The 13,604-nt window shown below is 49.2% G+C and overlaps 1 protein-coding gene across 1 annotated transcript in view; it reads right to left on the bottom strand.

Moving 5' to 3' along the window:
- Positions 1-13,604, bottom strand: part of SLCO2A1 (solute carrier organic anion transporter family member 2A1) — a 196,856-nt gene that overhangs the window by 176,427 nt on the left and 6,825 nt on the right. Inside the window, exons 2-10 of the mRNA XM_065747790.1 lie at positions 12,405-12,542; positions 10,299-10,461; positions 7,687-7,902; positions 6,337-6,435; positions 4,550-4,683; positions 3,785-3,866; positions 2,620-2,784; positions 2,145-2,334; positions 78-237 (exon numbers count right to left, since the gene is read on the bottom strand). Coding sequence (XP_065603862.1) covers positions 78-237; positions 2,145-2,334; positions 2,620-2,784; positions 3,785-3,866; positions 4,550-4,683; positions 6,337-6,435; positions 7,687-7,902; positions 10,299-10,461; positions 12,405-12,542 — 1,347 coding nt within the window. The remainder of the gene's footprint in view (positions 1-77; positions 238-2,144; positions 2,335-2,619; positions 2,785-3,784; positions 3,867-4,549; positions 4,684-6,336; positions 6,436-7,686; positions 7,903-10,298; positions 10,462-12,404; positions 12,543-13,604) is intronic.

Here is a 13,604-nt window from a genome sequence, read left to right as displayed (position 1 = left end):
AGTGCACTCATTGCAAAACCTCAAACCTTCTGGAAAGGCTTTGGCTCTTGACACAGCCACATCCTCCCACTACTCACCACCTGCTTGGGAGCTGAGGAATCAGTGGTGCTGTTGGTGCAGCCAGCGAAGCAGGGTGAGATGTACTCCACGTTGTTCTCTCCACACACCGGGTGAAAGATGCGCTCAGAGCAGTGGCACCCACTCGGCGCCTTAACCTGAGGCTGGGAACTCGGTGTTCTGCCAAAGAAGAGAAAATAGACAAAGAAAAATGTTTAAAAGAATAATAATAATGAAGAAATAGGGCAGGAGGAAAAAAGAAAGTCCCTCCCCGGTCCTCTTCTTAGCTAACCAGTTTCTACATTCGTATGTGTGATGGGATGCTGCCAGGAGCAGGCTGGTCTTGTGCCAGACCCCGATCCCCTGCAGGTACCTCTGCAGTGTACAGGGAACTTCACAGCCCATAATTATGTTATGTCTGCAAACAAGTGCTTGCACACTTCCCCCACCCCATCTGAAAACTACTCAGCAAATGCCTGGAGAAATGTTATCTGAGCTCCATTCAAAACCACACAAACAGATGTGCGAGGAGCCCCAGCTGGAAACGCTGTCCAGACAACAACTGGAAGTGGGCTCACTTCCAGACAAACCTGATGACAGTGTGTAAGGCAAGAGGATAAGCTGAATGATCTGTTCTGTCTTGCCTCACTGCTCAAGGTTGCTCAGCTGCTGGAGCAGCACTGCCTGCCCTGGGATCCATCCTTGGGCTGATGGGCATGGTCCACCTTGCTCACAGCACCTGGAGCTCAAGGGGAATGGTGAAGAGAGGCTACATTAGGCTACAGCTAGGAGTGGTCAGAGCAGCCTGGGTATTGGACTCTTGCAGGTGTTGCAGAAGGTGAGGTAGAGAAGATAACAGAGCTGGGACCGTGGAGATGGAGAATGCAGCTGTTGTTGGGATGCATGTCCCTGCTGAAGTTCTTGATGAGAAGGAAGGGTCTGTGACAATGTGACGTCAATGACGTCAATGTGACGATCAAGGGGACAATCCCTTGAGTGGGTTAGGCAATGTTGTCACGTTCCTCTCCTGCCAGCACAGGGCAGGACCACTGACAACTCCAGTAAAGGCCTTTCCCAGACAGCCCCAAGCCCCTCATGGACCCACTCCCAGCATGCAGACACCAGCAGCTCTGCAAGCTCCAGAGCTGCTAGGGGTTGAAAGATCCACCACCAATCTCCCCAGAATCTATAGCTTCACGTGGCCCATCTCATGTGCTACACTGCACATGAACTGCAGAAAAAGCTGATGGTGACCTAAGGACAGCAGCTGCAAACCTGAAATGAATATCTGCCTTCCTCCAGCCTATTTTTTTTCATGCAAGTTCACCCATCAGCTTTCCACTCCACCAGCAAACTCCTTCAAGACCAGTGAGTCACAGCAGGGCTGATTTTGGCAATAAGAAACGACCATTGTGAGGCCAAGGTGCCTTCCAAAATATAGCACTTGGCATCTGAGCTTGAGCTGAGAGCACAAAGTCTTGCTTTCAAGCAAAAAGACAATGGGAATGACAGTGCCTTGGTGGACAGTGTTCCTGAGATAATATTACATGCCATACAGACCTTAGAACAAGATATTAATATGCAGTCCAGGCATGAGTTTGTTGTCATGTTTTAAGTGGGCATGAAGAGCCCTGTCCCTCACTGTGCCACAGGATGGGAGCTTTATTGCTGGCAAAGGGAAATGTGTATGAAGGCTCCTTGCAGATACGCTGACAACACAAATGACCTGTGCATGATGCACTTGTCAGCAAGCCTGGGATGGAGTCTGAACATCACTTTGATAACTAAAAAAAACCAAAACCCGTGGTAATAGCCAAACGTTTCCACCCAGGCAACCAGAAAGGTGATGTCCAGCTCTACGTGAACATGGGCACTGACACAACTAGTTTCCCCCTAGAAATCCTGGGTCAGAGAGAAAAATATACCCTGAAAAGTCATGAATAAATGCCCTTCCAAGCTTTCTGTGCTGTATATTGCCTAGTTTCCCTTCTGGCTTCAGGATCCAAGAGTAATCCCACAGATAATCAGGTCAAGAGCTGGAAAGGGGAGGAACACAAAGCTAGGAACAACCCAAATGCCTGTGTTACCTGGTGGGGTAGATCCCATCGATGAGCCCCGAGGAGCAGCCCATGAAGAAAATGGGCAGGCAGATGAGGATGGAGAAAACCAGTACCACCACAGAGAATCGGGGGATGGCCCGGAGGGAGAAGGCGAAGCGTTTCATGATGATTCCTCCTAAGAGCATCCCGAGTGCTGCTGCTGGCAGGTTGACAGCTCCTGCAGAGGAACGAAGGCATCAGGCAGGGGTCCTGCCTGCCAGGTGGCTGGGAGAATCCACAGACTGTTACTCAAGACAGACCAAAACCCAAACAGTTGGCTCCTATGAGAAATCTCAGCCTCAGGAGCTTCACTTGGAGACGTAAGAGCAAGCCTTGGTGCATAATCACTTGTTCTGGCCAACTTCTTTCAGATATGCAGACCTGCTTCACCCATGTGCATTTCCAGTAAGAGCTGCTCTGGCCCCCAAGAGCAAGTGAACAGATGTAGTCACTCCCTGCTCACCGATGAGAAAGTTGGCATAAGAGGACGTGACGCCATACTGCTTCTCCAGGAACTTGTTGAGGAAGGTGGAAAGACCCGCAATGACGGAGGAGAAGCTGCACTGAGCAAGCACCAGGAGGATAAACAGGGGGTTGAGAAGCAGCTTGAGGAAGATCTTTGGGAATCCTATGAGGAAACAGCAGGAAAAACGTATTTTAGATACAAGGTCCCCAAATGGCTCCTGTGGCTGAGGAAGACAGTGTGGTTTCCTGATGGGACATTGCGTTCCCCTGCCTGGCCAGGACATCCTGGTCTTGGAGCCCAGGCAGACTGACTCCAGGCCTCTCAGAAGCAGGTCTGTTTATTTGGTCTCTAATTAGCTTTCCTCTTCTAGCTGAGTGCCAGCATCCATCAAAGTTCGTTGAGAAGAGGGGGCTGATGGCCACAGGATGTGACTGCAATGGATGGGGAGGGAGTGACTTCAGCTGGAAACAAGTCATTATGGGACTAAGAAAGGTCACCACACGGTCCCTCTCACCAGTGAAATCCCTGCAGCTACACATGAGCAACACGGTGAGCCGACGTACAGTGACCTCAAGGCAGCAGCTAGTAGCACCAGCAGCCCCATGGCTCCTTGTGGAGCTTCATGCCATGAAAGAACCTCAAAACTACCATCAAAAATTATTCAAACCTCAATGCTGGTAACTAAGAGCAGGAGGGAAGCAGTGTCACTCCTTCAGCAGTCATAAAATCATAGAATTATTAGGTTGGAAAAAAACACTAAGATCATCTAGTCCAACCATCCATCCACCACCAATACTGCCCATCAACCATGTCCCTCAGTATCACATCTCAGCAGTTCTTGAACACCTCCAGAGATGGTGACTTCACTATTTCCCTGGGCAGCCCATTCCAGTGCATCACCACTCTTTTGGAGAAGTACAGCTTAAAATTGAACCAGGACTTCCCTTGGTGCAACTTGAGGACATTCCCTCTCATCCTACCAATCCTTTGGGAAGGATGGTGCCCATGTGCTATGACCTGAATAGGCCTGACTACCATCTCCACCCAACACAGTAGAGATCAGCTTGTAAATGCTGATGTTATGGTGCCTCCTCAGGAGGTATAGGACATACCACCTCCCTGCACCCCTGTTTACCCTCTCCTGTCAACACCAGCTCCTTACTTTTGATAAATTCCAGCAGGGAAGTTTCTTCAAATTCCCTCTTCTCCATCTTCCTGAGCATGCCATCCTCTGAGCTTGGGTTCTGGGGAGGGAGAGAAGAGCATCTTGCTGTAAGAGGAGCACAGGTGCCTGGCTGGCATGGTCCTGGGACTCAGCAAGGCCAGGGAGCAGCAGAGCCCATCTTGGACGTCTTTGACCCTCGCATAGAGCCACAAGACTCAACTCAGAGAGGTTTTAAGAGCTCAGAGAGCTTTGAACTCAAGCAATATCTTCCCTTTGGTCTCTTAAATACTGCAAGAAATGGGGAAATGGAAATTGGAGACGGGCCAGCTCCAGTCTGGTGGGTCCTCAAACTACAATCCTGAAATATTTGGGCTTTGATTTTGACCTTTAAAGAATCAATGATTAACACAAGACCAAAAATCCTCCAAACACTATTTTTTTTGAAATAAAACCAACGAGGCTTGGCCTTTAAAGTACTGAAGTGGAATGTTTTGATAGCTCTACGTCCTCCTTATTTGTTTTAATGGGAAACTTGCCTTGTTTCTTTCTTCTTTTTTCTGAACAAAAAGCTCATTTTTTCAAAGTGACTGTAACCTTGCAGAAAGCATCATTGTAGGGTGTTGAGATATGGCCATTGGCAGGGAGTCAGACACTCTGCGGGGTGAAGTCACCAAGGACAGATCCCTACCAAGGAGGAACCCTAAGAAGACCTGCAGCCACCACTCTACCCACATAAGGCTCTCTCCTGAGGTTGGGTCTCACCTTTCCCTTCAGCATGTACCGAGGGAAAAAGAAGTAAGGAATGGATGTGAGCACCAAGCAGCCGGAGGAGATCAGCAGCCCCAGCCACCAGGCTCCAATCCACCGCTGGTCCTGCCAGGTCAGGGTCACTGTTGCTGCAAGACACAAAGAACCATTGTCAGAGCTCTGTCTCTACAAGTCCAATGGTAAAAGAGGAAAAACAGCATGTAAAAATGGACAAAGTGGTGTGAGCACAGTCTCTCTGCTCACATGGTAAATGAAGGGAGGTGAGAGTTCCCACCAGATCATGTCAAGATGAGTGCTGGATATCAGTGAATCCCTCCACCCATATATGTAGCGTGGCTGAACTCTCCTCACCAGTCCCCACCCAAACTGCTCTGAGCCTCACCAGTACCTATAGGATACACGTAATCAACATCATAGCACGCTTCCAGCATAGGTCCAGGCACTGTAGCCAGGCAGTGATACAGGGCCCTGGCTCCAACCTCCTCTGCCCAAGCACACACTTGCGTTGGGACCACGCTATCTGCCCAGGTGAGATTGGGACTGGGAAAAGGCACAGACACTTTCCTGGAAATATCTCCTCTCCCACTGCTCCAGGCTCAGTAATTCTCAGAGCCTCGTGCTGGCAGAAGAACACTTTTAAAGAGAATGGCTTCCAAGTGGACAAAACTCCAGGTGCTCACACCCTTTGCCCGGAAAAAAGAGGAGAGACAAGCTACAGCTCCATCCCAGTGTGGACATCCTCCAGCTGCTCACTGGAGGTCGAAGGCTTGCTTGGCTTGGAACAAGTAATGCATCACCTCATTGCAAGGACTTTTCAGGAGGGCTCAGAAACTGCTTCCTGCCCAGGATGCAGAACTAGTGTCCCCCACCCCACTGAACAATTGCCTCACTGCCCTGAAGGCACCGATCCACTGAGGATGTGGACGCCATCATGGAGCGACCAGGCAGGAGATGCTATATCTCTCTGTTGCCTCAGGGAACGAGCCAAGGCTTTTTGCTGTTTCCTGTCTTGGGTTCATTTATTATTCTTATCAGGCACGGGACAAATATGTCAGGCAGACTCTGATCTCTCAAAGGAAACACAGGAAAAGACACATTATTGATGAAGCCAGGAAGAATTCTTCAGTGATTAAGTTACCAGGAATAATAAGCACACACTGAGGAGAGAGGAAATAAGCCCTGTGATGGTGCCAGCTTGGTTTCATCCCTGCAGACACTGGTGAAGGGTGGTGGGTAGGAGACTGAGTGGAATCATAGGATCATTAAAGTCGGAAAAGACCTCTGAGATCGTCTAGTCCAATGTCCACATACCACCAGTACTGCCCCCTAAACCACGTTCCTCAGCAGTCCTTGACAGTGATCCCACCACTTCCCTGGGCAGCCTATTCTAGTGTCTGATCGCTCTTTAGGAGGTTTTCCTCACAACCAACCTTAATCAAGACCTCCCATGGTGATGTGGGACAACAGCTCTCCCATGGTTATCTTATCCCTGCCTGGATACTTCAGGAGTCCCTGATCCTGTCTGGCACTGCATAGTACAGCACCTCCTCAGCGTGGGTGCAGTGGGCAGCAATGACCACCACACTGACACATCCCTGTTGCAGGGCAGTGCTTCTGTGGTGACCTCAGGTCCACCTATAGACTTCCTTTTGGGGAGATGATGGAGAAGTGTCCCTGGGTTGCAAGAGCATGGCGTGCATCCTGCCTCCAGTCCTCTCAGAGCAATCCCCCGATTCGCAGAGGGCTTTTAGAAAGACTGTCCCAACTTGGGAAATACTCACCCATGTCAACTCTGCCAATGTCCACGAAGAGCCGCAGCACCACAGAGCCCAGCAGGTACCCAAACGCAGGGCCAAACACGGCGATGGCAAAGAGGATGGCTGGGAGAAGAAGAAGAATGTCAGTAGGTCACAGATTGATTCAGAAATGGCTTTTGTCTTCCCACATAGAGCAAGAATGACGCTGCAACATGCAGAGGAGAAAAAAAAGCATAGGATCATAGAATGGCTTGGGTCGGAAGAGATATTAAAAATCACTGAGCTCCATCCCTGCTCCCCAGGGCCCCATCCAGCCTGGCCCTGGGCACCTCCAAGTATGGGACAGCCACACTTCTCTGGGCAGCAGTGCCAGGGCCTCACCATCTTCTGAGCAAACAATTTCTTCCTCACATCCAACCTAAATTTCCCCTCTTTTAGTTTAAAACCATTCCCTCTTGTCATCTTTCCTGGAGTCCTGTAAATGAGCTACACCGACAGCAGTGGTGGTTCTGTGATCAAGAAGGGAGCTGCAGGAAGGTAATGAGATGGCTCTGAGACTCTCCCGTCCCACAGAAGAGGAAAAAACAAACCCACAAAGCTGACACCTCACTCTTCTAGATGCAAGCAAAATATGTATGTTCAAAACATCAGCAGAAATGAAACACGTTGACTCAGGGAGAGCAGAAAGGGCAGCAAATCACCCTTGGTTCTACTGACTTATTCCTGCTCCAAAAGCAGATAACTCAGACGAAACCCACAAGGTCAAAACGCTTCCTTTTGACTTCTTTGGAATGAAAGGATCTGAGTTTCCTTCCTAGAAGCAACTCCTTTTTCTCCTAAAGCATAGCAAGAGTCAAGCAGCAATGGTATTTATGTTGTATTGTGGCAAACTAGATGCACAATAGCTATTTCCCTCCACAAAGATATTCCAATTACCCTAAAATGACTACCTAAGCCTAGTGTCTAATCCCATGGCAAGATGGTCAGCTTTGCTGCAAAACTTCCATTAACTGGCTCCTGTAGGCCATCACACCTCTGGTTAAAGCCCAACCAACTGATGCTCTGTAGGAGCAGGAGATGGCCTCAGGGAAGGCCCCTTTAGTACTTCTGCCCATGGATGGTGGAACGTTCTCCTAGACATTCACAAGTGAGAAGCTCCACCTCAGCCCCTTGTCGCTGTTCTTTGGCTTTCTATCGCCCACATCATAAAAAAACCCTGCAGAGAACAGCTGACTGACAGGTGGTGGGGCACTATGGTGAGGCTGACCTCACCTGAGTCCCTCTGCATACTCACCCTATGCCCTGGGGGCCACAAGTCCCTAACCAGCTCAGCTTAGATGTCTGAAGGAGAAAAAGAGACACAAAGCAACTCACCAACATACAGCGGGGAATTGTTTGCTTCTGCAAAGTCATCCACGTAGGAGATCCCAAAGGGCTGGATGGGAACTGTCCCGATTCCAGCCAACAGCTGGGCAATGACCATCATTGCCCATATGCTGCTGGCCTCCTTCTGGGGGTCCTGGGTGGAATTTGGGCACACAAATTTGTTCTCTGCATAGCAGAGCTCAGACTGTACCTGGCTCTTGTTACCTGGAACGGAAAAGAAAGAGCATTACAGAGCTGGGCACGCTCCTGCTTCTTCCACCTCCTGCACCAACACTGCTGGGGCATGTAGTGATAAACTGGCTCAGGCTGACCCTAATTACCACCTCTCCTCTGCACAGCTGCATTAAATCTGCAAACATTAGTTATCTTCCAAGTCTGTTCCCAGGTGCACACTCTTGGAGTTGGGATGAATCGCTTCTTTTGTTTAGCACTCCTCATCACCTTTACCCTTTTGGGGGTACTGCACTCAGCTAAGGGTAGCAAACAGCCTAGCTGTAGGTTTTATCAGATTAAAGAAGAAGGAAGCAAAGCAATTCCTGCAAGCGCAAAGAAGAAAGGTCAGCCCTGCAGCCCCGTTCCCCTGAGTCACATTCAGGCTGTAAGCAGAGAATAAAAAGCTCTTCATCACGATCACAGCAGTGTTGGGCTCAGCCAAGTGACAGCAGCTCTTGGACAGACAGTGTTGGAGCCAGTGGGAAAGTATAAATATTCAGTGATAGATGGAAAAACCTGTTTTGCCTGCAAAATGACAGCGCAAACCAAGTAAGTGCCGGGGCTCTCGATTTAGCTCTTCTGATTCTGGCTTTTTTGTTACTATTGCTATTTGTAATTTTGTTCAACGTTTCTATCACGTCTTCCTCGCTTGTGTAACAACTGTGGATTTTCTGTGCCTCTGAGCAAGCAGAAATGAGAGATACAAACCCCCTGTTCAGGGGGAGGAGGGATGGGAGGAACCTGCAAGCAGATCTCCTTCCCGTGCTTTGCTCCCTGCCCATGCTTGGAGTCCCATTGTGCTGAGCAGGCGGACCGTGAACTTGTCCTGTGGTGGCAAATTTGCAGCCAAAGTGACACATCAGTTCCCTGAGGAAGCCATGGCTCCTGCAGCACAGACTCCGAGCCTTTTGAGGAGAAAGCACCTCCTAGCCAGAGGTGTGGGGTGACCTCTGTCATCCCCTCCGTGGCACAGCACGGGGACTGCAGCTCAGATGTGTACTGTGCTGTGGCATTGTGCACACCTGCAGGTTCCCAAAGCCTACCCAGTTAAATCAGTAGCCCTTAAGTCTCTTAAAGTGTACTGGCTAGAGCAGGGATGGGGCATACACATCAGCTCTCCTCTTTGAAGCCTCCTCATGAGCCAGATGAACTGCTTTGCCCTCAGAGCATGTGAGGGCCGACACACACCATGGCTACAAACATCTTATATATATACCAGCCATCCCTACAAGACTGATGTGGGCAGGACTGTGATGGTGGGAACCCAGCTCAGCATTTAGACAAGCTATAGGCACTGCAGAGCCTTTAGGTACCCCTGGCAATTAGAATCATAGAGTCACAGAATCACTAACACTGTAGAAGATCTCTAAGATCTCCAGGTCCAGCCCCAGCCCACCCCACCATGCCCACTGCCCACGTCCCTCAGTGCCACATCTCCATGGCTCTGGAATATCTCCAGGGACAGTGACTGTCCCACCTCCTTGGGCAGTGTGTGACAATGGGTTACCGCTCTTCCTGAGTTATTTCTAATATCCAACATTTCTGAATGCACCATTGCACTTCTCCTCAAGAAAATCACTGAAACGAAGGGGTTCATCCAAAGCTATAAGGATATAAGCAGCAGAAGCAGCATTCCTGAAACCAAACCCGTGGCTCAAGCAAGATGCTCAGAAGAAGCAGAAGGGACAACACATGCAATTATCACATTCAGAAGGGGCAGCAAAACTATACCAAAGTTTGCATTCAAATAGTAAATCCCTGCCTTAAGTCTCTCCAAGCGCTCCAAGTTCTGCATGGGGTGGAAACAACCACCCTCCCCTTTTTGGGGAAGCACAGTCACCTCTAAGGTGGTGGCCTTTCTTTGACTTATGCAGGCGAGAACAGGTTGAAAACGGTGCCGCCACCCAGAACTGTACAATGGATTGCTACATCCCTTATCTGTGCTTTGTGCTCCTAATTTTGCTCTTGTGAAGTGGTTGGCCCTCAACCAACTACATGTGCTCCTTCAGGTGCCCTACACAACCATTAGGCATTCTGGGAAGAGACAAGAAGAGGACCAGGACATTTGAGTGTCCGTGGAGGCTGAGTTTGTGCCACACATTCCCCACACCAAGACAAGACCTGGTAGAGCACAGCGTTGGCATGCCTAAGGAGGATGAATTGAGATTGTACATCCCCACGCCAAGAGAAGACCTGCTGTGCCCATGGAGGATGAATTCAAGGTGTACATATCTACAGTAAGAGCCAAGAGTGATGCTAGCCCTTAGCCCTTAGTTGACTTTTCAGTGCATGGCCACTACCCACATGGCCACAGCAGAATCAAAGGGAAGCTCTCCAGCTCTGTTTTCTCATAATATCCCCTCCCTAGGAAGGGTGGGAGCACTTACCAGTGCTAAGTGCAGTGTATTCATAGGGGCCTGAGAGGAAGTGTGGGAGGGTCACCAGGAAGGCCCCCAATGCCAGCAGAAGCCCCCCAGCTCCAATCACCCGCGGGCGGTGCACTCGGCTGCCAAAGTAGCTGACAAAGATGATAAGGACCACATTGCCAATCTGGAACGAGCACAGTGAAACATGGAGAACATTAGGAAATGCTACAGAAGAAGTCATGTCCCCCTTGATTATGTCCAAATGAGTAGAGAGCTTACTTAGTCACTCATGGTTTTTTGATCCTCCTAAGAGCTGGAACAAGACAACCCTCAGCTTCACACCACAGATTCACAGCAGTCACTGCTTCCTTCTTATCAAAAGCCAGCAGGCCTTGGCTCCCTGAGTGCATCCCTTGTCATCACAGCCTGCTTCATAACCTGCCAGGGATCTGGCTGGGGCTCTGCTCAGCACACACACTCCTTAAGATGTGACAAAAACCCGGTGATTCTATCAAATCCAGCAAGAAACTTAGCTTATTGCCTCCATTCCCATAATTCTAAGCAAATGCAAGATAAGGTACAAAGTACAGCACATTGCAAATGTTTGTGACACTGGACACTTGCAACTACAGATAAAATCAACAATCTCATCTTCCTTGATCAGCTGAAAGGTATGAAAATATACAGCTAGTTAGTATGCAAACTGTAGCTTTCATGCAATAGGACGAGCGCCCAAAAATTACCATTCTGTGGCTTTTTCTCAGCTTGGGACAAGCCATACATTTTAACCCTAGCATGTATGTCCAAGTATCCTTTATTTACATGTTTACACAGGCTCCTCTGTTCGTCTCTTTGTGGTTTTTGTTCTTGGAATTGCTGCAGACTAGATGAGGAAAGATCCAAGTCCAAGGGATGCTGGATTTTGCTTTGGTATTACATCTCCAAGCATAAAGTCACATGAGTTTAAATAATTTGGATAAGGAGCGCATGGCTTATTGATGTTACTGCTGTGAGCAATAGGTCAACTTGCGGAACACTGTTATGTCAGTTTCAGGTGAGAGATGCTACAGCTCTCCACAGTGGGGTTACTTTTTTGTGTGTGCTTTTGGCCTAGCTCCAATCAGCGAAAAGTCCTCCACTGAATTTTTCTTTTTAACCTTGGACTTAGGTGTTGGTTGGGATAAGACCTGGGCACCTACACCTCCAAGGTCCCGGGAGGATTCCCAGTGCCCACAGCTCATTGGTCAAAGATCCCATGCAAGAAGAGCAGCCATAGGCAAGGTGGGCTCCAACAAGCACTTTTTTGGCTGTGCCATCAAAAGGAAGTCTCTCTCAGCAGGGCTTTTCCTAGCTAGCCTTGAAGAGCTAGCAGAAAAGATGCAATTTGTGACATGAACCAGAGAATTTATTCCAGAGGAGCAAGCAAGTTATGGCATATACCTCAAAGGGTTGCATATCTCCCCATACATCCAGAACTGCTTAATGATCTTGTCACTAAGTGGCCACTCATGAAGCACCAGGTTTAAATCGAGGCTGTTTCCACCCTGAAGCTTAAGAAGCTGAGGTGCAACTTTGGACACAGTTTAGATTGAGGTCAGTTCAGTAACTTGACGTCAGTGGCAAACAGCACTTTGCCATAGGGCCATCAGGAGCTGGAAGAGCTCGGGGAAGGGCTGGATCCTGGTGAGGCTGCTGGCCAGGATTTGCTTTTAGAGATAGTTTGGACAGATTCAGGCCAGCTGATTGAGGATCCTATGAAAATAGACACTTATACTGGGAGATATTCAGAGAGCTGTAGTTGCGTGCATCATGAAATCCCTTCCTAGATGTGTGATCAATGGAGAAGCACACTGCATGCTTTCTGCCTCCCAGTCACATCTCTGCTGGAGATGTGTGGCATCCTAGGGTGCAGTGGTCTCCTCCAAATCCTCCTGCTAGCTGCTATCTTCCATAGCCATGTCCTCACCTCACATCCCACCTCAGACCTCCTGCCATGTGCTACAGCAGAAGAGGTGTCCAAGCCTTGATTATACATAGGCATGGCCGAGGAAACACTGGATGGAAACAGTCCTGAGACCCTGTTCTGGTCACCCCTTGGGGCCACACACAAACACCTCACCCAGTTACCTCATGCAAGCTGGAGATGAAACCCGACGAGAGACTGGAGAGCCCGAAGCGTTTCTCGATGGTGGTGAGGCTGCTCTTGAAGTTGGCACTGTAGAGGAGCTGGGATAGCTGGAGGAGTCCATGGCACAACACAAACACCTGTGGGCAAAAAAGTGTCACTGCAGTCCGTACCTGGCTGCCCTGCCTATACGTAGCTGTTGGGCACCATGCCCTGCGTGAGGGGCTTGGGATATGTAAGCACAGGGTCTTGAGGAGCTCAGCACGGCTGCTTTGCTGGTGCCATGCTGCAGCTGAAAAGGAGCTGCTCTGCTTTTCATTCCCTGAGACCCACTCCTTCCCACTGGTCCCTTGGGTTCCCTCAGCTGTAAGGCAAACTGGCTGGGGTGCTGCAGGAAAGCATTGGTGGAAGGCCTTAAACACCCCAGGGGGAAAGAACAAAACACGCACAATGACTTCTTGCTGCTGGAAGACCTCAGTGGTGTTCTAAAAACAGCATCTTTCCCCAAGCCAGTCTCCAAGCCAGGCCAGCAACCCAACCATATGGACACAGAGCACCCCTGAAGCAGAGGAGGGAATATAGGAATTGATGGGTCAGGGAGGGAGCACGGTGAGAAGAGTCAGGGTGGCCAGCGAGAGGGAAGCGTTCCTGGCTGGGGATGTGGAGGCAGCTCACCAGTGTCTTTTGATCTATATTTAGTCAGAAAAGTTTTCCTTTATTTTCTTTGGAATGGAATGTGTCTGCATGGTGCCAGAAGTATTTTAAAATCTTTTTTTTTTTAAAGAAGAAGAAAGGGAAAAGGTCTTTTTATTTAAATTCTCAGGAAATCAAATATTTGCTGAACACCGGAAGCGTGTCCCATGGAGATAACAGCAGGAAGGCCAGGATGATGGATGGGGGGATCAAAGGTACTGCAGTGCTGACAAATTCCTTATGTCCTGGCTAGGGGAACATCAACACTCCTCAAGGCTGTTAATTTGAAATAGTGGTGGCACCCAGCAGCCTGGGCTCCTTGCATAAAGCCTGGCATGGAAGAAGAATGAAATGATCAACCATGCCTTGTCCTTGTGGGCAAGGATGTGACTTCTTGGGATGCTTCTCCCACAAGCAAAGATGGGATCAGGAGGATGGCAGAGCTGGGTGTCCAAAAGGGTAACAAACCAGAAATGGAGATGAGAGCAAAGATAATAACCTTGAGACCA

Source organism: Cyrtonyx montezumae, unplaced genomic scaffold, assembly GCF_038088225.1.
Source record: "Cyrtonyx montezumae isolate F1298 unplaced genomic scaffold, pur_monq_1.0 scaffold_5, whole genome shotgun sequence".
Taxonomy (NCBI): domain Eukaryota; kingdom Metazoa; phylum Chordata; class Aves; order Galliformes; family Odontophoridae; genus Cyrtonyx; species Cyrtonyx montezumae.
This window is presented reverse-complemented; position numbering and strand designations above follow the sequence as displayed.